This window comes from Tribolium madens, unplaced genomic scaffold (genome assembly GCF_015345945.1).
Source record: "Tribolium madens isolate multiple individuals breed KSU strain unplaced genomic scaffold, Tmad_KSU_1.1 Scaffold_96;HRSCAF=242;Tcas5.2_LG5, whole genome shotgun sequence".
Classification (NCBI taxonomy): Eukaryota; Metazoa; Arthropoda; class Insecta; order Coleoptera; family Tenebrionidae; genus Tribolium; species Tribolium madens.
Genome location: NW_025401068.1, coordinates 2,900,995 through 2,924,529, shown reverse-complemented (window position 1 = coordinate 2,924,529; position 23,535 = coordinate 2,900,995). Strand labels below are relative to the sequence as shown.

At 33.7% G+C, this 23,535-nt stretch overlaps 1 protein-coding gene across 4 annotated transcripts; it reads right to left on the bottom strand.

Annotated features, from left to right (window-relative positions):
• Positions 1 to 7: 7 nt before the first annotated feature.
• LOC123013085 (E3 ubiquitin-protein ligase TRIP12) lies at positions 8 to 17,802 on the bottom strand. 4 transcript variants are annotated; one of them, XM_044411414.1, is made up of 17 exons: positions 17,658 to 17,802; positions 16,474 to 16,691; positions 15,983 to 16,422; positions 14,431 to 14,780; positions 11,138 to 11,326; positions 10,862 to 11,074; positions 10,621 to 10,811; positions 10,235 to 10,423; positions 7,322 to 8,551; positions 6,679 to 7,269; positions 6,155 to 6,628; positions 5,737 to 6,091; positions 5,503 to 5,682; positions 1,543 to 2,333; positions 1,305 to 1,493; positions 794 to 1,253; positions 8 to 746 (listed from the first exon to the last, which is right to left on the bottom strand). In XM_044411414.1, the coding sequence occupies exons 2-17, from the start codon at positions 16,603 to 16,605 to the stop codon at positions 550 to 552; spliced, it is 6,171 nt and encodes a 2,056-aa protein (XP_044267349.1). In that variant the 5' UTR covers positions 16,606 to 16,691; positions 17,658 to 17,802; the 3' UTR covers positions 8 to 549. The 4 variants fall into 4 exon arrangements, with proteins under 4 accessions (XP_044267349.1, XP_044267352.1, XP_044267350.1 ...); XM_044411417.1 differs by having other exon boundaries at positions 16,004 to 16,422; XM_044411415.1 differs by lacking the exon at positions 17,658 to 17,802 and adding an exon at positions 17,311 to 17,401.
• Between the last annotated feature and the right edge of the window lie 5,733 nt (positions 17,803 to 23,535).

Here is a 23,535-nt window from a genome sequence, read left to right as displayed (position 1 = left end):
AGACCGGTTGTGGTTATGTATACAAATTTTATTGAAACATATTTGTAAATTAAAACTACCTTTTGTTAATAACTGATCACTTCAAGAGTGAGAACGGTAAACTATACATTTGGCAAATAGACCTTAATTAGTACTTCAACTGTTCGTTGTGACACCTTAGAACTACACTCGTGTTCATTGCACACTCAGTCGTTGCCCCCTGTATCTTGAAGAGAAAAACAAAACATAAAACACCAAGCACACTTCACTGCTAACTATAGGTGCCTAAGTAAATAATCACTCAAAATTCTAAATCAACTAAACTTAAAATATCGATTAACATAACAAAAACACATTGATTACCAAAGTAAACAACTTTTTTAATATCACGAAAGAAACAGCAATAAGATATAAATAACTAAACATGTAGCTAGGGCACCTTGACCCACAGTGGGGGCTGCATCTCATGAAATATAATATCAAGTATTCGAACTTTTGCTGACTATTTTTTTAATATGTATAAAATACACTAGTAGAGTTCACGATTTTATCAAACACCTCTTACAGTTTTTATGATAAATAGAAAGAATGCTGTCCTTCAGAGGCAGCCAAGTGAAGTTTCATTCGCATCACTTCGATGCTTGTATAGTCAGGTAATTTGAGGTAGTTAACACAAGTCATCACAGACGGGAGAAAATCATCAGGGTTCATGTTGGGTTCCAAAGTTTTCCGAACCACAGTTAGTGGCGGCGACAGTGCCTTAAACCCTGAAACAAACAATCAAAATGCGAACAATCAACGTTCCCCTTATTACCTCCGACCGGCAGACGCGGACTTCCGGTCAAGAACTGTACAAACATCCTCTGCTCCTCTCGGTCGTAAGAACTCAATACTTCAAACAGGAACCTGATCGCTCTGGAATCGGGTGTGTAGCCATGATCCGGTTTGCAACACTCCATCAACGTCTTGATGTCCCAACCGGAGATCGAATTGCGAGGACTGCCGCAAAACACCGCCTCCAATTCTTCAGGTTGGAACACACGCAGGTTTTGCAAAGGAAAAACAGACTCGAATCCTTCACGCAATGACTCCATCTGGCGGTTAACACCCTCGACCAGCATCCAGTGTGTTACCAATTTTATGTAAAGGTGCAAATTGTGGATTGTGACGTGAGTTGTTTTTCCGTTCTTTATCAACTCGACATTGTGGCCAGGAAGAACAAAGTCTAGGCCGAGTTCGCTGATTGGGCAGCCGTCAAATTCCAGTTTTTCGACCTATCAAATAAAAAGTTTTTTTTGTTGGTTTAAAGAGAAATAAACACCTACCTCTTCTTCCTTCTGTTCTGCTGTCAAATTGGGATCATGTAATATGGCATCCCGTTGTCTTACAACATCGTACATCTTTTTCAAATTCTTGTAAATATCGGGTGCTACATATTTAAGATCGGCAAGAATCAAACAATGTTCTTGTCCCAACAGCCATCGATAAAACGACAACGAAAACGGAAGATCCAACTAAAAAATAAATCTCAATTAAAACGAAAAATGTATGTTAAATTAATACCATTCTAGAATCCATAACAGCCTTAGCCATGAATTTGCCCAAAAACCGAAACTTGCTCTTAACCTTCGTAATCTGTCCAACTTTCGCCCCTCTTGGCAACGGAGAGGGGAACAACCCCGCTGGGCAATTCACATACTCACTGCTATGCGAATCTGGTGCATTCCACAACTCCAAATTACTCTTTTGTAACTCTTTCGATACAAGAGCATAAAACTCCAACGTGGGACCTAATCCCGTACCAACTTCGTTTTCGTATTGTACTTCCAAGAGTGCTTTCGACGACGCCAAATCCTGCATCACTTGTTCGGCTTGTTTCAAAATATCGACTCGAGAAATGGTGCGTTTTCTTCGATCCAATCGTGGAGTGACGCGTTCTTGCGAATCACTGGAACTCAATTCCGGTGACATGTCTAGGAGGCGTTGAAGAGCCCGGTCTCGGTCAAACGAAGTGGCATAGAATAATAGTTGGCGTGTTTCGAATGGAAATAGGAAAGGACAAACTGAAGCGATCTGCTGAAGCCAGTTGGGGAGATTACCGGTCATTATAACTAAGGGATCTTGAAGTTGACGGCTTGCTTTTGCCGCTATTTTACTATTGAGAAATTCCGACAGTGAGATGATCGGTCGGTATTCTATGGCGGGGTATAGAGTGCTCCAATAGAGATTGAGAGCGTTCAAGATACGCAGAAGGCATAGCACTTCCAATGAGGCGTCTTGAATTGTCACTGATTCAGGGAGTTGGGTCGTTAAAAACGGAGACAAAGGCGAGTGCACAAGAGGCGTTATTCCTTCTAAAGGATAAAATAAAAATTGTTATTTAATAAAACAGTCCTACAGGGTGTTATGTAAACAGACCAAAATCTCTTGAGGAATTCTTCCTCCAAGCAAGATTGTTAACGACAAAACTTATTTAATGTGACCACAATATGTATAAACTTTGACAATTACCAATGTTAAATAATGCGATCAGAGACGACGCAAATGGTGTAGTCATAATTTACGTGGAAAAAATAAAAATATTGATTTGAAATGGTTCACTACAAAAGAACTAAAAATAATTAAACCAAAGGTATCTCTAATAGATTTATTGGTAACAAATATTCCAAGTTCTCTCCATTTTGAAGTACATAAGCCGGTACCCGATTAAAACAGCCACTTGTACCTTAATGTTAATATTGTTAATCTAGTTCAAATTTTTTTCAGAAATCGAGTTTCGACAGGAATAAGGCCAACGATTGTTGAGATCCTACACCTTATTTTTTCAGCGGCAAAACCATTTTGAAACATAAATCAGTAACAAATTGCTTATTTTTTAATAAATAATGATTATTTACATTCACTGTTTTGACACTGAATAAAAAATGTTTAGAACGTTTTTTGTCACAAAATAACTAGATACACTAACCGCCAAAATTTACCATACAATTAAAATTTTGCGATTGCAATATTTTTGTTATTCTATGTCGAATTTCGACGAATTTTTGTTCGGCATTGAAAAAGACGTTGTTTTTCTAATGTTACTAAATATTCGTTCAGAAAGTAGGCTACATAAAAAGGTAGTTAAACCGAAAATTATTGCTTATGTCTCCAAATGAGCACAATTACGTCTTTGAATACAAAAAATCTGAAAAACTTGGAACTTCAAAGGATTACAACAAGTAAAATGGTTAATTATTATTGGAAGCTTCCATGTACAGGGAATTTTTTTTTTTTGATGTCCGAATAGGGAATCTCCGAAACTAAGAGGTTTAGCCAAAAACGAGTAATACATTCTGGGGCTCATTTTTTGAGAAAATAATATTGGTTAAAACCGCATCCCGCTATCGTCTTTTGTTTTCGACTTATAGACAAAAATTGACATTTTAACGAAATCTAAAAAAAATCATATCTTTGTTATTATAGAAGACACAGATTTGAAATAAAGACATTGTACAGGCACTTTTTTACGTAGAATTTAATAATGTAGTTAACAATTTTTTTCAGTTGTTTGTTTAGCCGTAATAAAATAAACTTGTATTTTTTTAAATGGGAATCATAGATGGCTATGTCATTTCTAAAAAGCTTGTTTTTTTCTTATCTAAAAAATATATATTTGTTGCATCTTCAACTAAAAGGATTTAAACTATATTATATTCAACCAGTGTCACTAATGAAAGAGTTTTCTAAGTATTAAGTAATGAAAAAGATGCAAAATAAATTGTAAATCAACTTATTGGCGACTAATAACATTTCTTTGTTTTTAAACAAGCTAACATTATCATTGCAACTTCTAGTGATACATAAAGTGTTGTAAAAAAAAGCCGCTTTAATTCTTCAATAAAATATATTTTATATGACACAAAAATGACGATATGGCCATTCAAATACCCAAATTCCGTCTATGTGAAACGTTATCCTACCTCCATTAGATCATCAAAAAAATGTTTTTTCTAATTGTGTTGACTGTTGACACATTTGTTTTTCCTATTTTTGGATTTTTTAAAAATATGTAATAATTTTGTTCTGAAGCGCTCGGATATTTGTTCAATGCTTCTACCGTATCGTATTTTTTAAATCTTTATAATTTTATATATTTTTTCATCTATTTTACAGTTCACAAAACTCTTATTGATTATTATTTACACATTTGGAGTGGAATAGTTTTTCCATGGCCAACTATTATCACACAAAATATGTATTTCACTTTTTAAGTATAGTTATAAAAAAATATTTTGTTACAAATATATATTTTTTAGATCAGAAAAAAATAACCTTCTCAAAATTGCCATAGCCGCCTATGATTTCCATTTAAAAAAATACAAGTTTATCTTATTACGGCTAAACTAATAACTGAAAAAAAATGTGCTTTATTGTCATGATAACTGACATTGAAATATGTATTGTCAAATTTAATCAAATTCGAACATGCCAACAGTAAGTGCGTTTAATAAAATAAAAATTATCTCCCTGGTACAAGAAGGTATGTCCCAAAGACGTGTCTCTATACTTTGGGGCATACCAAAGACTACCATTTCAAAGGACAAAAGCAAAAAGTAGCAAGGAGCAACATGACAAACGTTAATCAAAATTATCAAACAAGGTTAGAAAAAGTTAAAGAGTAATTTACACTTTTAATCGGTCAGGGAAATTAGGTGTCCATCACTGTACCTATTTTGACGTTTTGGCACATTAGGCCTACTTAATACAAATATTCATTGAAATTGGAAATACAATGCTTTTTTGAAGGTTTATCTCTGATGTCTCAATAATTAAAATTATGGAAAATGTGGTTCCTAATTCAGAAAAGAATTGGAAATAATCTTAAATCAGTAAAAACCTAAAAACTTAGTTTGCCTCTGTGGCACACCCCAGCTCAGTACAAAAATAATTTAAAAAAAATATTAAAAAAACAGTGCCTTCGTCTTTTGAGTATCACATTTAGAAGATAAAACTAGAAATGTTATTGCATTGCATCCATTTTTCTGTTGTTTTTTTTTCGTTGTATTTTCGTTTAATTTTTTTAATAGAAAAAATATTTTGTGACACATGATTAAAACATTAAAACAATCATTTGTTTCATTACTATAAAGAAAAATTAATTTTTATTTCTTTAATTTTGGGTAAAAGTTCTTCTTAAGAGTTAACCCAAACAAAAATTCGTCAAAATACGACAAAGAATAAAAAATAATATTGCACTGTGAAAAATCGAAAAATTTTAGTTGTCCGGTTAATTTTGGCGGCCAGTGTACATCATCTTAAGCAAATTCTAAGAAATTTCTCTAATTGGGTAATTTGAAAGGGATTTTTCTTTTAAACTGATTTCTTATAAATATTAAATCAAACACCACCCAAGAGATTTTGAAAACCTATTTAAATAACACGCGGTATTAGAAAGCATTGCTTAGCCTTCTTGTAAAAATTAAGAAAGTGAATGCAGAAGAGACTTAAATTGAATAGATTAAAACATTTTGTGACACTTACCGTTCCATAGGTCGTCTCCTTTACGCCTAGAAGTACTCTTACTCGAAGACCCCTTCCCTTTCCTACTGGAGTGACTCGAAGAAGTTCCACTAGACGAACTGGGTTTACTAGACGACGAACTATCTTCTTTTAATGGTCGATAATAAATTACGTGTGTTTGGACCCAAATACCAACGTTTCCTATACACAAAATTAACATTAATTAAATTTAAAAAATTACGAGTATAAACAAACCTAAAGGAGTTTCGTTGTCTGTATCTGTTTCACTTTGGTCATTGCCATTATTACTAAACTGACGTACAGCCTGATACACCGTCATATTGTAAGGTAAAACATTGTTGCCTATTAAAAATTGTAACTTATGTCTAGCTCCAGATTGCGATATGACAACTCCCGCCAACGTATCATCGATATCATCATCGGAATCACCATCGTCACTATCGGCACTGTCTTTATCACGCAAACGACCGTACCCACGAACGACCAAATAACGTTCGATTGCTTGCACTAATGCAAGAGGATCAATTTTGACCGTACCGCCTTTCCACTGCTTCAAATTTGTACAATCTGGATGCCTTTGTAAATTGCACTGAAACCAAAATGAATCACATTTTTTACCTTTATAATGTAAAAAAAAAAATGTTACACCAACCTTTAACTGGTGTGTATTGAAAAATTTAAGAGCACTAGTTCCACCCCTTCCAGCACCCGAAGTCGCAGGCAAATCGTGAACTTTTACAGGAAACTGTTCTAATTGTGAGACGCAGCCGTTCAGTTTCGCTACAAGCGCACTCATCCAAGTCGAATTTAATTCGCTAATTTCAGTTACATTTGCTTCCAAGGGACAACCGGCAAATACGTTCAACATGATCCTCAATCTCTGATCGCGATCGAAAGGACCCTCCACGTCGGCCAAATACACCAATAGGGATTTAATCAATCCGGAGTAATTTACTTCAAAGGGAGAAACATCGGAATCTATTAAAATTTCTCGCAATTCTCTAAGAGCTTCGGCACATCTAACAGTGTGCAACTTTTCAATCGCCGATTTCAATCTAGTGATCACGTTTGTGGCCGGATGATGGTCTTCTTCATTCGCAGAATAAGTTTCAATGAATTTAGAAGCCTAAAAAAATATTTTAAAAATCCTGAATTGGGAATAGAAACACGAATTACCTGTTCGCGGACCCAAGTCCTTGTCTTTTCTCTATTCCCCGCCGTGATATGCGAATTCGAAGCCGACTTGGTCAGACTATTCAAGGCATCTTTACTGTAATTTCGATCATGCGAAGAATTCATAGTTCTTCCCCATCTCGCCGGATTCAAACTTTGAAGAAAACTAGTTTTCGAACTCGAACCTGAATATCGAGGTCTTGATGAATTACTTGGTGTGGAATTGCCCAAAGATGCAGCCTTTGTGAACAAATCTTGCATTAAAGAAGGTGATATAGGAAGATCTTCATGACGTGTTTTAGAACGACTTGACACTCCCGATCTTTTCGGTACTCGTTTACGTTTCAATACGTCACTTAATCGTACGTGTGAGGGACTAGGTGAACGAGTTTCGGATTCTTGAACACGTTGGGTGTCTGGAGTCGAAGTGTACATTGCAGAGGACAAGGGAGTGCCTAAGTGGGAACTGGTCGCTGAACCATTCGCGATATGACTGGAACTGCTCGAAGGTTGAGAAGTGCTAGGTTCGTTCAAAGTTGAAGAAAATGAAGCTGAACTGTAACTTGATTTGGGGGGACTAACGCCTAATGGAATCTGAAATCGTGAAAAATTAATTTGTTTCTTGGTTGTTTTTCGCAGATATTACCTCAGGGTCTGCAAGTCGATTAATCTGATGTATAACCCCCTCTCTTCTAAAGTGCACCCCGAATTCTTCAGGTAACTTATTCATAAGAATTTCAGCCATTTGCAAGGCACCAACAACAATTCTTAAATCACTAGACGCCATCATACCGGCGATATGACTACTCACAACTTGATTTTTCAAAACGTCTTTCAACAGTTCAGGACTGGCATAATACACCATCCTTAATAAGGCTTTCAAACACTTACATCTAACCGCCGGTCCGGCACTCGACGAGTACACTTCGTACAATACGGAAAACAACGAACGGATAAACGCAGCGGCGAGACCACGTTCCTCGCGAAGACACGCAACACGAGCATCACGACTTGCCGAATTCGGACGATTTCCCGAATGTGATGATTCCGAGCCGCTTGATTGGGCGCTGGTCGGTGTGAATCTACGCTGAACTGGTCTCGATGTTCCAGTATCTTCGTTGATTTGTTGCATGGAATGAAAATCGATCGTATAGATGCGGCCTAAAGTATTCAAACTGACTTCATCGTCGCCGTTGAGGTGTGCCGCTTCGATTATGCGACTGTCGACAGCACCATAAGCGTGCCATAAACCACGATCATCTCTCCATTGCCACACCGGTTGGTCTTTCGCCACATTCGAGGGCCGTTCAAGTAACGCATCGACGGCGAAAATACCATCAGATGGTAGTTTAGGCATCAATTCTCCAATAAGAGCTGTGATTTCGAATTGTTCTTGCGGTTGTCTTGGTATTAACTCAATTTCATCTTGATTAACTTCCGCGGAGCCGGTCAGTAAATAAAGTAAAGTTTCAGCTATGTTTTGCTTGAGTAGAGTTAAGGCTAAATCGGGACAGTTGGCACACATGACTGATAACATTCTTAAAACTGTGATGAAAGTCCCGGTGCTTATTACAGGTGGGGTTACAACTAGAAGTTGTTGTAAGTTGGTTAAAAGTTCAGTACTGGCGATTTCTTGAAGACGTGCTGGTTCTAATTGAAAACTGTCAACCAAGCGTGAAAAGGCCAAGCAAACGCTTTCAACACATTTTTTATCTTGTTGAGTTAAACGACTTGCTAATAAGGGCAAAGATTCTTGTACGTATTGGAATTCTTCCGATGTTAAATTTAGGCAACAGTTTGCTGTGATAGAAAGTGCGTTACGTTGGGCGTTAATAGAGAAAAAGTCCAAGTACATTAAGCAAGCAGAAACGCCACGCTAGAAAGAAAAAATGCTTTAATTGACACATAATACATAATCACCATAAAAAACTTAGCATTAAATTAATAAAACTTTATATTCCCAAAAACAAAAACAAAATATGTAGTCTGCTTTTTTTTTTAATGGAAATTACCAAGTCAAAATTTTAGTGAAAAAATTGGTAGCAGCTTGTCTCCATAGCCACAAATTTTGTTTGCTCTTTGTTTTTGTCCCTAGAAATTTTGTTAAAAAATTATGATTGTGTTCATGCTATGGTTTCTTAGATTGGTGAATTCAGTCTATCTATTTAATGTAGCGTCCAAACACCAGAGGCGTTCGCATCAAAATTTTAAAATTTTAGCGGTTGTCTGTGACACCTCTGATAGAAAAAATTAAATTTTGACGGTGACATCGTTTTATGCTTATGTGTAGTTACGATTTTTAGATTTTTATTCAGTTATTGTGTACAGATGTGTGGCTGTGTGTACAAGTAAAGGAAGTTTTACTAACAATTTGTGAATTTTGTTGATGAAAATGTGGACATTGATGGGAAAAATATGAAGATTTGTTCCGGCCGACACCCTTTTGTGACAACTCAGACTGTTTATGCTTCCTTCTCGAACATAATTGTTCTAATATAATCCATATAAGTATGAAACCACCTAGGTTAACTAATTTGATTCAATATCTTTAATAAATCACTTTAAAAAAATAAACTTATATTTTCTTTGTTTAATCTCTAATAAGATACCAGTAGCACTTATCTCCCTGTACTAAATACCCAATTAACATTATTTTTACCATTTAAAAAAGGCACATTTTGCTGTATAGTTCAGCGTCCAAACTACAGAGGCGCTGCTGAATACGAGTACAAAAGGTTGTACATGAGTACGCCATCTATAGACCCTATATAAGTATTCATCTATGATTGTGTTCAAATTGAGATGTTGTCAAAATTTTGACTTTTATGAATTTTGTGTGCCTGTTTGCTCTTTGAAAGCGCTATAATTGAATACCTGAGGACAGACATCATTACCTAAGGTCTAAAGACAGAATTCAGTACTAAAAATTTTGACAGAAACTCACCCCAAGTAAGTACAATGTTGTGGACAAAAAAAATGAGATTCTTGCTACAAAAACTTTGAAGAAAAAGGATGTATATGTATAGAGAAAAAAGTTAGTTAGCAAAAGATACAAGTGGGTTCCTCAAAAACGATGCACAAGACACTAATTTAATTGCGTTCTTTCCGAGGTTCTTTCTCAATAATGTTTATTTTGTATTCTTGTCAATTTTTTTGCTAAAAATTAAGAATGTTTAGCAAACCTGCATTACAAATTTCGTCTACATTTTAACGGGCCCTTTTTATAACTTCCTGCTTGCGAACTATTCGTTTCCAAATGTCGAAAAACTGTTAGTGTACCGAATTTGTTTCTTTTTTGGTGTTTCATCTCTAAATTGTCTTAGACGATTTTCCTTCCTTTATTAAAATTAATTACCATGAATGAATTTACTAGTAATGCCAACGTTAAGACTGTTTGGCATTTACATTAAAAAAAACAGACTTCATGTTTTTTAATGAAATATACTTTTAAAAATTAAACTTAGAAATTGATGTTATTTCTCCTCTTTGTTTATCGGGTGAAAGAGAATATTATTGTACATATCCTTGTTTAATAAAGAAAAATTCCAAAAGTACTCACCGCTTGCAAAATCGCTTTAGAATGACGACGTGACAACATATCAAGCGCAGTAAGCGACTGTTCTGCAACATCCATACACTGTATAACTTGTAGTTTTTCGAGAAAGACAGGAACGGCATCTACGACAATCGCGGACGATCTTGGAAGTGCTTCCATCATGTATGTTAAAGCACGACAAGCATGATTCATCTGTTAAAAATAATGGTAAGAATTACATTGAATTGCTATTCAAAATAAAAATGTATACAATAGTATACACAACCAGTTAAAGCTCTAAAACTGGCTGCACCTGATTTGTAACATTACTCTAAGGTTCACACCTAACATGGTACAATTTTTGTACCACTACCATAGTTGCAAACCTCTCACTAAATACAAATACTTACAATATCAAAATTATGCTCCATTCCTAGCAAAGTAATCAATGCCTGTACAACCGGCTTGACTGGAAAGCCAGTAAGAATCTCTTCGTTACCCATCACCAACACTTGACACATTTCTATTACGGCTTGTAGTTGCTGGCCTTCATCACCTGTAGCTTGTAGGCCTGGTAAAAGTGCTTGTGCTCTAGCGACAGCTAAAGAAAAACGATTAAAAAAAACACTTATTTCATAGTATTCAACATACAGCTGTTGGATCCCATACTCCTATGCAATAAATGTTGCATTCGTGGCCCTAATGCACCGAACAAATGCGGAGGAAGTCCTCTCGCCTCCAAGAGAGCTTGTAAACGTCCCACTTCACTGTCGTCGCTCTCCGAATCAGCTCCAGGTCCTGAAGGGCCCCCACTAGAAGGCATCGCCTGTGTAGCCTCTTGCGGCGACGGCGGTTCTTCCGAAGCTATAAACAATGTATAGAAAATAAAATTAAGGTTTCTGTGTGTATAAGTGAGATTATTGTTACCTGACAGACCATTGTTGGGCAAATCTGGTTGATCGGCGGCCATGGCTGCGGCAGCGTGAGTGGCAGGGGCCGTAAGGAGAGCCGGAGCGGCCGCCCCCACCTTATGCTGCCTCGCTGCTCGTCTCGAGCTGCTGCCGCTGCCACTTGCGCCGCTCGAGCTTGCACAGGAACCCGTTGTTGAGCTGTGCGCTGAAATAAAGATACGTATCAATTGACTGACTCATATACCTATGTTGTATTAACACACACATACACAACCTTCCACATTCAATACGTCGAGAAATTTGTAAAGTTGCCCGTTCTCATAATACCGCATTTCTATAACGACGAGCTAAATATAATTTAATAGAGAACCGAGTTTGTGTATTGTGATGCGAAAAATTTGCTCTACTAATGTAAAATTATGACAGCTGTCGGCACAAAGATTGATAGATACACTCTGTAACGCAACGCGACATATGGTTTGCATTTCTCTAGTTTATTGCGAGTTGTAAAAAATATTTGTACAAATATTACGTAAAAACACACTGCTCTATGTACTTGTATTTACCATTTTTTTAAAAATAAAATAAAGAATCAAATCACATGAACTGAATTTTTTTTCCACAAAGTCAGAATTCCCTCTAAGCGTTCAGAGTTGTCTTGATAATATAAAACCAATTTAATATTCTGTAATTGTAGAATATTTGACAAGGATATTTTTTAAGTTGCATTTTTTCTTTCAATGGTAAATTTTAAATTTTCTACAACAAACTGTAAAGTTTACTTCGCATCTGCATACCCCATGTATGCGTAATTTTTAATCGATACTTTAAACACGATGTTATAAAACTAATACAATTGCGGACACAGAATTTTGGACGATTTGTCATTCGATTTACATAAAAATGTAAAACAGGCCTTATGCAAATAACCTCATATTCGGTTTTTGTAATTTTTTTCCTGAGAGCTAGAGAAAGAATGACAACAAATCAATCAATAAATTTATTGAACTTATGTAAAAACACGTATTGCTGGCTTTGTTTCGGAAAATCGACGCCAAAAATTTCAACTAAAACTTTCAAATTTTAGTTTTAAACGGCAATCATAATGATAAATAATAATAAAGCGTGCCTTATGTTGAGACATTTCTTGAACTGACAAATTTGATGCCCAAAATTCCGTGTCAGCAACTGTAATAATTTAAGAGCACTATTTTTTAAACAAACAGAAAATTTCTATCCTATCATTGTGTGGAGTCCACAAAAACATTTGCGTATTGTTATTTTCCTGGTCAGCGATAATATCTTATGACAAAGCATATGTAAATTTTTTCCAAAAATAGTAGTGCGCGTTTTTTATTTTGTTAAAAATCAATTAATTGAGGTAAAAATTAAAAAACACATGTTTTTTAATTTAAAAAATTGTTTGACATCTACACTAAATTATACAAAAATATAGATAAAACAAACAATTTTATAGAAAATATCCTTTGTTAACCATAAGGTACTTATTTTTGTTACAACTACCTAAAACAGAGTTTTTACGGGCGAATCGTTACTGCTTCCGGATACGGACACGGGTCTCAAACAACATTTTTTTGTTAAAACTCCCAAAAAACAAATTCTTAATTTAAAAAATTTATTAGCTTTTTCGTTCGGAAAACTGTTTTTGGGGACTGAGTACCTAAAATAACCATTTTACGTACTATTTTATTGAGTCCGCAAAATACTCATTTTACAGACTCAAATGAGTCCCTAAAAGAGCTATTTTTGAGAACGTATACAAAAAATTAATTTTCAATTTTTAATTTACGAAAATGAAATGGCAGAGGTTCTAGTAGGTTAATAACTTCTGCTACTTCAAACTTTTTAGAAAACTACTCCCTAACAACAGTATCACTTTAGAAAAATGTCTACAAATTAAATACTAATTTAAATTAATTAAAAAAACACTTAAAAATTTATATTTGTTAATAAAAAAAAACAAAAATAAAACATATTTACAATTACTTACTAAAACTGTATGCTTCTAAGAAACAGCAATGTTTTATTTTGTAAATTGTTGAATATAAATGCGAATTTTATTTCAAGTGATTAATCATTTTAAGACTCCAGAAGTTTTTATATCGGTTACTGCACTCGAATTTATAAAAACTTATTTCAAAACTTTGTACCATCCACAACACCTTGATGTAATAAACTACAAAAAAATAGTATAGTTATCTTTTAATTAGCCCCCACCACAACACACCACAAATTTTGTAATACATATTATCTAGAGTTTCCAAACAGATTAATACCGGGAGCATTCTAGCATTGTTAAATACATAATTGTTATTTGCAAAAACAATTTGGATTACCGAATTAAAATTTAGCTGTTTGTGGTGTAAACAAGTTGTCTAGAAAATGTCTCTGAGTGTTTGTACTGAACTTACATGCAATATCAAATAAATTATTTCCGTCAATTTAAATTTGTAAACACAATTTGACTTAAAAAACAATATTTATATCACTATCTGAAGCCACTAGAAATTTTTCCTTTACACGATAACTGCTACTAGAACAAATGCAGTAACATACAACCAATAACCTTATCAATTCATTATTCTTTTAAAAATGATTGAGCAAAAATCGGTATAACTCACAGAATGAATAATAAAGATTACTTCGAGTTAAATTATTTTATCTATCAGAACATTATCTTATAGATGTTATGGTGGTATGTATTGGCTTGATAAGGAAATAAACCTGTTGAAAAACATTGTATTAATTTTGAACAAAGAAAAAAAGTGGCAGTGCGTAGTTTGTGTATCATTCGTTACTGATCGATGTTTTGAAATCCCTATTTAATTAATCTAATAAAGTGATAAAGTTTTATAAACAACTTTTCTGTGGAATACCACTAAACAAATCGTGTTTTTGGTTCATAACGTATGAATAAATAGTAAGTAAAATAAGAATTGTAGCTCATCTCTAGTACGAATACCTACCTCAATATTTACCACTTCTCAGATTATAGATAAAACACCCTGTAATAATTTTTTCATCCAGTTTCCGCTAATGAAACTGATACACAAACAGAAAAAATGTGTCGTTACTGATCTCCACTTGACATTTTTACATTATCACAATTTGATAATGATAAGACCGAATCTTGCGCAGTTATTTTTGGTTAAATTCCTTCATAATTTTTTTCTATTATACATGTATTAGCGAAAATATGTGCAGCATTTACGTACTACATACCAATTTTTTTTATTTTGGGTAATAAAAATAATTCGTCACTTAAAAAAAATAAAAAATGGTAAATACCTTTGCTATTCCGTGTGCTGCGCCTCAGCACTGCTCCGCTTCGCGTGAGGCGAGAGGGCTCCTGCTCCTCACGAGTATTAGGCTGACTGCTGGTCGCCCCCAGTGCTACAAGTTCACGTTTTCCTCGTTCGGATGGTGTCTTCTTTGATTGATGGGTGTTTTGAGAGCTCTGGTCGGTAAAACTACGACTTCGGAGAGGATATTTATGTATGCTGTCCTCACGACTGAGGTTCTCCTCCGATTCGTATTTCTTATTGTTTAGACTTATGTCACTTTTGCTGCTATAACGTTCTGAACGTTTACTATGGATATTTTTCTGCTTTGGAGAATCTTTAATTTCCACCTTATACCTAAAACAAATCGGACAAAATTTCGAATTAACATCACCATAAGAAAACAGATCCGAAGTAATTCAGTGTAAGAATGGCACTAAATTATTCGGTTGTTTGCTCCTAAAAATCCAAACTTTTGCAGTAAAGACCTAAATGAGCATGCTGTCATTTTTTAAACTGTGTTAAAACTGTCTAAAAATAGAACTGAGGCTAAAAAATCTTAATTAAATTTAATGAAATTATAAAATCGGTAGCACAACACAAAACTGAATTTATTATTATTAATCCTTGTCAGTTTTTTTGCACAAGATTTTTACGAAAAAAGAACTTAAAACTAGTCTTGGTGAGTAAAACGCCGTAAACAATTTTCTTTAATGGATTGAGAAAAAGTAAATTTTGAAGGTTATTTCAAAACAAATTTGCTGTACCCCTTTTTCGATAGGAAGGCTTTTAAATATTGACATGTGCATACAAGAATAACCTACGTTACATCAGTAATAAGAAAGATTTTAACCGAAAAAGTTTTAGTTGGTTTCTGCCTTTAAATTTCTTCTAGTAGAAATCTTAAATGCAAAATTTCACTTCCAATAATGTAAAAAATTCTAAACTGTGATAGAAAGCAGATCACAGCAACAAAAACAATCAAGATAATTGTTGCTAGAGCATGTAACGTATTTAGAGCTAATTAACTAATTTATTATACTGTCATTACTTTTCAATAAATACTAAAAGTCCAGTTCCAGAGAGATTATACGATTGTTAGTTTTTCGGTTACTTTTGTTTTGAAATAAAACTATTGACGCTAAATAATCAAAACCGAGCAAAATTCATAAACATAAAAAATAGATAATCACTGTTTTGCTCTAGTAATCACGTTCCCATCGCTGCTATAACCGTCCTAGACCTAAGGATGGCCATAACGGTGTATCTCTTCCAATCACTCTAATCCCATACCAATAATCCGTTAGTCACTTCCACTAACAGACCATAAATCAAAATTTTTATCTTTTAAAATTGGCATATTAAAAGTTGTATGATTTTTTATTAAAATAAGAAAAAAAAATGGAAGGCAACTAATCACGAATTCAATGACTTGCATTTTTATTGCACAATATTCATCAGCAGACTAATTAGAGTAAATTTTTCATTCTATCGCCAAATTACCAGAATTTAAATCAAATCAATGTTAAGGTATTTTTGCAACAATAACACACACATACCTAATCCTATGTTTTTCTAACCTTCGTGAAGAACCGGATTTTTCGCCCCGATGTTCTTTAGTCTCAGTTTTGTGAGAAGTCGGTGATTTAGAGATTTTCCTGTATTTCTTTAACTTATGTTTAGAAGACGAGGAGGATTTGGAAGTGCTCGCTTCCGAATTTAAACTATCTAATGAACTTGAAGAAGGTTCAGTGCTATGTCTCGAAGTACCCGCAATATTGTTGTGTTTATGATTGATCTCGGTACTGTTTTTGTTTCTCTTTTGTCTCGTAACTTCAGGTAGTTCTAATTCAAAAATATCAGGATGAGATCTTGACGTCCTTGATGTTGAAGGAACGATTTGTTTGTTTTTGATTTGCTTTGAAGTTGATGCGAATTCCTCCTGATTTTTTGATTTTGTGTGTTTGTTGTTAGCCAGACTTGTCTCTGCGTTGTCCACCTGCGACAGACGGGGGTTAGGCAAGCTCAGACGCAGAGGGGGGCTGCTCACGTTCGGTGTTTTATGTCTCGAGTCGTCTTCCTGTGGTCGAAGGCGCTTGGCCTCGGCACGTGGCTGCGGGGGCAGCACACGCTTGCGGCGGCTTGTGCTGGCAGCAGCGTTTGCGTTAGCTGGATCTGCCATAGACGAAGCGTTCCAGACACCTCCACTTACCAGCGACACTCATTCCCTTGTGATTCAGCGTGCTCGGTTTTTGCTATGTTTGTGAACTGAAATACACGAAAAATTGCTTAGAGTTATCCTTGTCAAGTCAAATATTTGCCGTGAGTCATTAACTGGGCAAATAAACAATTGGAAATGTCAGATTTCTGAAAAATTTTTGTTTGTACGAAAACACCCAGCGAAATTTTCCAGGGAGGATTACATGGCGAACGTTTGATTAACAACTTCTAAAAATAATCGCCTTAATTAGGCGTGTTGGGAGACAAGGCGATTTCGATTTCATGGACAAAGGCTCCATTTACATGGGCACAAATATGACATTGGGTATCAAAATGCAATAAAACTATCGGTTGACTGTGCAAGTACAGATGTTACCACGGGTGAAATACGCCAATCCCCGATTTTCTACAACACCTACCTATTATATACATCGTACCACGACTTTTTCGCCACTCCTTATCGCCCTAAACTTAGAAAAACTAGTCAAAAATGTACAAATTTTGGGAGACACTGTCAAGTTTGCAGCACGGCTGCCCTGCAACCATGTAACTAAAAAATCCCATTCACACAACTGAAAAATTCGCAGAACCAGTTTCGAGAACCAGTTAGACCCTTAAGCACACAAAACAACTTTTGCAGCCTGACTATGATTAACACAAAACTTACAATTAATACGTCTAAACTGAGAAATTGCTCACAAAAATATTATTACTTCCATGGCGCACCATAATCGTTCTGTTTTATTGTGATAAGCGAGTTTTACAATAATAAAAATGAATGTAGCGACATCTGACAGGCCGACAACGAACTTTCTGCAAAACCTGTAAGAGGAGAATGATAATTTCGATATCTTTTTTCCTCATTTTTTAATTTCCGCATCATTACGCGTGCTAATTATTAGGAAAATTGCTCTTTTTAATGGAAAACTAACGCTGGATAAACAACACATGTCGACAAGTGAAAGTTTTGAGGTTAAAAACGATAACTCAAGTGTCTTACAGAGTAAAACTTACCTACGAGACGCAAAACAAAACGATCATAAACTGGGATTACGACGAAGAAGAATCGTCATTGTTTCTTCATCATTTTCACAAAAAATTTTCTGTCACTGGAAATCTTTTAACCTAAGAACCAAAGTTTTCAAATATAAAATTGTTTTTCAAAGGTTTCTTGACGAAGAACTGATAACTTCGAGCATACAGTTTTAGATGTCGCTGCTTTGTTTTGATATTCATTTGTTGTTACATTCGAATCAATTTTTACAAAAATAATAACAAATAACAATAATATCATCAAAATATCATTAACAATTTGAGTTTTAAAGTCACTGGCTAACATTTATCTACAGTAAACCAAAATTTTAAAATAGTATCACAAAAATCGAAAACTTTATAAATGCCGTTTTTGCATCTTTCTAGGGGTCCCAAAAACTAGAAAATGTGCATACGTTCTGGAGATTACCAAAAAAAGTCTTCTAAATAAAACTATGTGCATACGTTCTGGAGATTACCAAAAAAAGTTTTTTAAATAAAACTAGCAGAAAAGTTCGACTACGCAAATCGTCTTGAACTAAAAACGTCTTTCTAACCGAGACTATATTAACCACTGGACTTCAGATTTTTGCTATTTGATAGATAAGTAGAAGATTTCAACGTCATTTAATTTTTTTTTAAAAAAGGGTTTAAGATTTTGAAAGATCTTATGGTTTTTGAGTTTTTTTCAAGCGGCGGTTACGATAAAGCTGTTGTACCTACTGAGTTTGAGAATGTCGTTAGTAAACAGATCAATTTTTCTCCAAAAATTAAAAATTTTACTTCTAGTAGTCCAAATAAAAAATCAGCAGGCAATTGAAGAAAATGAAGGTAAGTCTAAATCGATTTTCTTTTAATGGAAATTACCAAGTCAAAATTTGAAAAAATTGGTAGCAGCTTGTCTCTACAGGGTGCGCCAGAACTCGCGCCCCAGAGAAAATTTTCAAGTAAGGTAAGATACCAGGAACATGAAAAAAATGTTTAAAAAATTCTATCTGTCAAAAAATTTTGACATTTATTTTTTGACATTTGACATTTTTTCATATGTATTTAATGATACTGATGATCTTGTATATGTTTTTTTACAATTATTTAGTAAAAGGACAAAAATTTTGCCAATAAAAGCCACAAATAACATTGAACAGAGTTACAATTTAGGATACAGCTTCCTTGTTTCCTCTTTTAATAGCCTATAGCAAAAAAAATTGTAAAATTATTTTTCCAAGAGAAATAAATAGAGTCTAAGTACAAACTTTAAACCATCATAACTTCGAAATTTTTATAGATAAAATTTTTTTAACATGTTCCTGGTATCTTACCTTATATGGCATTTTTCTCTGGGGCGCGAGTTCTGGCGCACCCTGTATAGCCACAAATTTTGTTTGCTCTTTGTTTTTGTCCCTAGAAATTTTGTTAAAAAATTAAGGTTATGTGTTCCAATTGAGATGTTGTCAAAATTTTAACTTTTATGAATCTTGTGTGCCTGTTTGTTCTTTGAAAGCGCTATAATTGAATACCTGAGGACAGACATTATTACCTAAGGTCTAAAGACATAATACAGTGCTAATAATTTTGTCAGAAACACACCGCAAGTAAGTACAATGTTGTGGACAAAAATGAGATTCTTGCTACAAAATCTTTGAAGAAAAAGGATGTATGTACAGGAAAAAGTTATTTAGCAAAAGATACAAGTGGGTATTATTGGCAAGAAATTTTATGTAATTTATTGAAATGAGCTCAAAGTTGATGCATTTTATAAATTCTTCTTCAGCTTTAATTTCAAAATTGTTACTTTTTCAACTCGTTCCTCAAAAACGATGCACAAGACACTAATTTAATTGTGTTCTTTCCGAGATACTTTCTCATTCATGTTTATTTTGTATTCTTGTCAATTTTTTGCTAAAAATTAAGAATGTTTAGCAAACCTGCATAACAAATTGCGTCTACATTTTAACGAGCCCTTTTTCTAACTTCCTGCTTGCGAACTATTCGTTTCCAAATTTCGAAAAACTGTTAGTGTACCGAATTTGTTTCTTTTTTTGGTGTTTCGTCTCTAAATTTTCTTAGACGATTTTTTGTGTTGACGTTTAATGACATTGTTTTCAAATTAAGTAATTCGAAAAACCGGAACTGCCAACTTCCTGTATTAAAATTACCATGAATGAATTTACTAGTGATGCCAACGTTAAGACTGTTTGGCTTTTCCATTTAAAAAAAACAGACTTTAGGTATGTACACTAGCGGTCACGGAATTTTGGACATCAAATTTATGACAGTTCAAAAAATGTCAATGTAAGCCACGCTTTATTGTCATTATGAATGACGTTTAAAAAGAAAATTTGAAAGATTTAGTTAAATTTATTTTTGGCGTCGATTTTCCGAAACAATAATGCCAGCAATACGTGTTTTTAAATAAGATCAATAAATTATTTTGATTTGTTGCCATTTTTTCTTTCGCTCTCAGGATAAAAATTAGAAAAACCGAAAGTGAGGTTAGTTGTCTAAGGCCTGTTTTACATGTTTATGTCAGTTGAATGACAAATCGTCCAAAATTCCGTGTCCGCCAGTGTATTAAAAAAAAATGCAGTGCAAGACATTTATCTTAAAATGATGCGTAAACCGCAAAGATTATAAAGAAAATATAAATAAAAAAATCTTAGAAAATTAAATTCTCAACAAATGGTTAACTTCAACCGCTTAGTTTAAAATTGTAGAAATTTTTTTAACATTACATTTTGTCAGAAATGACAAATTAAGTTGTTAATTAATTACGAATAGTGTCCGGATGTATAAATTCTACTGTTAAAATAAGCATTTTACAAAATTAGATAACCAAAAAATATTTATTAGTTATTTCAAACTAAATTGTTTTACTGGGAATTATTGATATATGAAACTAATTCTTTTATTAACATTAAAATGTGTGGTCGATATTTTAGTTTAAGAAATCTGCATATTCATCTATAGTCACCGACGTTTTTTAAATATATTCTGGTTAATGCCCTGCGCACTAGTCTCTTTTACAAATCTATAAGATTCTGTATTTTTAAAATTAATAGGCATTGCAATATGCCGCATTGAAGTAGGTACCTACTATATGTGGCTGTCGTAGTAATTACGATAAAGGCCCTCGAATTTTAAGTTTCCTAAAGGTGAAGAAATAAAAAAAAAAATTAAGAGAAGTATACATAGTGAAAATTTCATTGTTGCTGAAAAGAGTTTAATAGGCGAACATTATCAAAGCTGTAAAATGTAAAAATCAATGATACCTAAAGCTGATAAAAAAATTGTGTCCTGTCTATAAAAATCACAAAATTTTAGAAGCGTGTGCCGAATGTGCTAATAATAGGTATTAGCAAATTAGGTGAAAAATGTGTATCAAAATGTGTTAATATTTAGTCAAAAAATCTCATACAAAAAAATTACTAAAATTACTAACGTTTTTACTTTATTATTATTAATTAGTAAGTGAAATTAAGGTTAATTTGATATTTGTTTCATTTTTGTTCGTCACGGCATGTGATTCAAGTGTGACGTCACAACTGTATTCCAGCTTACCATTCCGCTTCGGTGCAATGGTGCACAACGCTTGCGCAGCACGCTCAAGTACAATTGCGTCATCATTATGACAATCATTTCTAAGTATGTAATTTCCGCTAATTCCAATAGAATCCTAGTAATTCCAGAAAAAAATACGGTAATTTCAAAAAGAATTCCAGTAAATACAGAAAAATTCCACAAATTCCAAAAAGAATTCAAGTAACTCTTAAATAATTCCAGTAATTTTAAATACATTCAAATATTAATTCGAAGCAATTCCGATTAAATTCCAAAAAATTTCTACACCTAATTCCAAAGTTAACGGCTTCTCGGTTGAAACAATGAGAAACTTAATTTTTGAATTTGTGATTCTCTAAAAAATCGTAAAAATCATCCATTAACTTTAAATCGCAAAAACATTCAAAATATCGTTTTCTAGACGTAATACAGGTTAAAATGCTCTACTAGAAGCAGTTTTTACTTAAACTAATATGACTGAGTGCCTGGAAATCACTCTGACCATTTAATTTCGCTAACCTTTGATTTTAGATCCATGTTATTCTTAAGTTATAATTTTTGAATTGCAAAAAGTCGACATTGTAATTTACTATTTATCTAAATAGGTAACGTTATAAAGTTTTTTATGTTATGAGCGAATGAAAAGACACATGAAAATTTTCACATAAAATAAATTTTGATAATATTTTACAAATTGTTTTAGTCCGGTCAAAATAGACATTTCAAATAACTAAAATTCCGACAGAGCTAAATTTTGGTGGAGATCTTGGGTACACCATTAGGAATAAAGTGTCAAATGTCCCCATCGATCCCATGTGTGCTAAAAAAGTTATTCGAGGTCAAAAAATTTTTTTTTCTAAAACGGTAAGTTCTATCAAAAAAGTAGCTCGGACAAAAATTATAGATCTTAAAATTATCTACAAAAATGGTCTTTATACTTTTTTTCTAATAATCATCATTCCTGAGATATCGCAATTCTAAAAGTTGAAGGAGTCACGTTCTACATGATATGCACATACAGAGTGCGCCAGAACTCCCACTCCAAAGACAAATGCCATGTAGGGTAAGGTACTACGAACATGAAAAATATTAAAAAAAATTTTTGCACTTTGACTCTTATTTCTGTAGGAAAAATAATTTTCCAATTTTTTTTGCTACAGGCTATTAGAAGCGAAAACAAGGAAGCTGTATCCTAAACTGTAACTCTGTTTAATGTTATTTGTGGCTTTTATTGGCAAAAGTTTTGTACCTTTACTAAATAATTGTAAAAAAACATATACAAAATCATATCATTAAATACACATAAAAAATGTCAAATGTCAAAAATTAAATGTCAAAACTTTTTGCTTGCTTTTGGATTTTTTAAAAATTTTTGCATGTTTCTGGTATCTTATCTTACTTCATTAAACTTATAAATATCTCGATTCCATTGGAATTAAAAAGACTTTATTTGTTAATACATACATTCAAAAAATCGCGCACTTCCTTGTCAGGGAGTAATTGGGTAGTCCCCAGAGTAGGTCCTAAAAAAATGTTTAAAAAATTCTCTGTCAAAAAATGTGGACATTTATTTTTTGACATTTGACATTTTTTTATGTCTATTTATTAATACTGATGACCTTGTATATGTTTTTTTATAATAACATTAAACAAAGTTACAGTTTAAGATACAGCTTCCTTGTTTTCGCTTCTAATAGCCTGTAGCAAAAAAACTTGGAAAATTATTTTCCTAACAGAAATAAATAGTCACAGAGCAAAATTTAAACTCTCATAACTTTGAATTTTTTATAGATAGAATTTTTTTTAATTTTTTCTATGTTCCTGGTACCTTACCCTACATGGCATTTGTCTTTGGGGCGCGAGTTCGTATAACACATGGGATCGATGGAGACTTTTGACACTTTATTTCTAATAGTGTACCCAAGGTCTCTACCAAAATTTGCTCTGTCGGAATTTTCGTTATTTGACCACTATTAAATTAAAAAGTCTCTAGAAGTGGAGTATTAAAATATGTTAATTTTTTATATGGTAGACCAACAATTTTTTATTATTACATCGTAACATTAGTCTTTTGATACATGGTACCGGTAGTTTTTTTGGTTTCCATTTGTGGTTTAATTACGCATTTGGAGAAAAAATAAGAGTCCTTAAGCACTTAATTTGCGGAAAGGTCTCGGGATGAGATAGAGAGTAAGAAGATAAGTTGGCCCCTTTTCTACATTTTGTGGTGCCGTCACTGATCGTCAGAAGTGGGATGAATGCGATCGATGAGGCTGGTCCAGGCGTCACTGCTCTTTGCCGA

What these genes read in the sequence shown, in the direction of transcription:
- LOC123013085 (XM_044411414.1), bottom strand. Translation starts at nt 16,605, where the DNA reads ATGGCAGATCCAGCTAACGCAAACGCTGCTGCCAGCACAAGCCGCCGC. An exon ending in CGAGACATAAAACACCGAAC is followed by an intron (nt 16,423 to 16,473) that starts GTGAGCAGCCCC and finishes CGTCTGTCGCAG; the next exon opens with GTGGACAACGCAGAGACAAG. An exon ending in GGACTTGGGTCCGCGAACAG is followed by an intron (nt 6,629 to 6,678) that starts GTAATTCGTGTT and finishes ATATTTTTTTAG; the next exon opens with GCTTCTAAATTCATTGAAAC.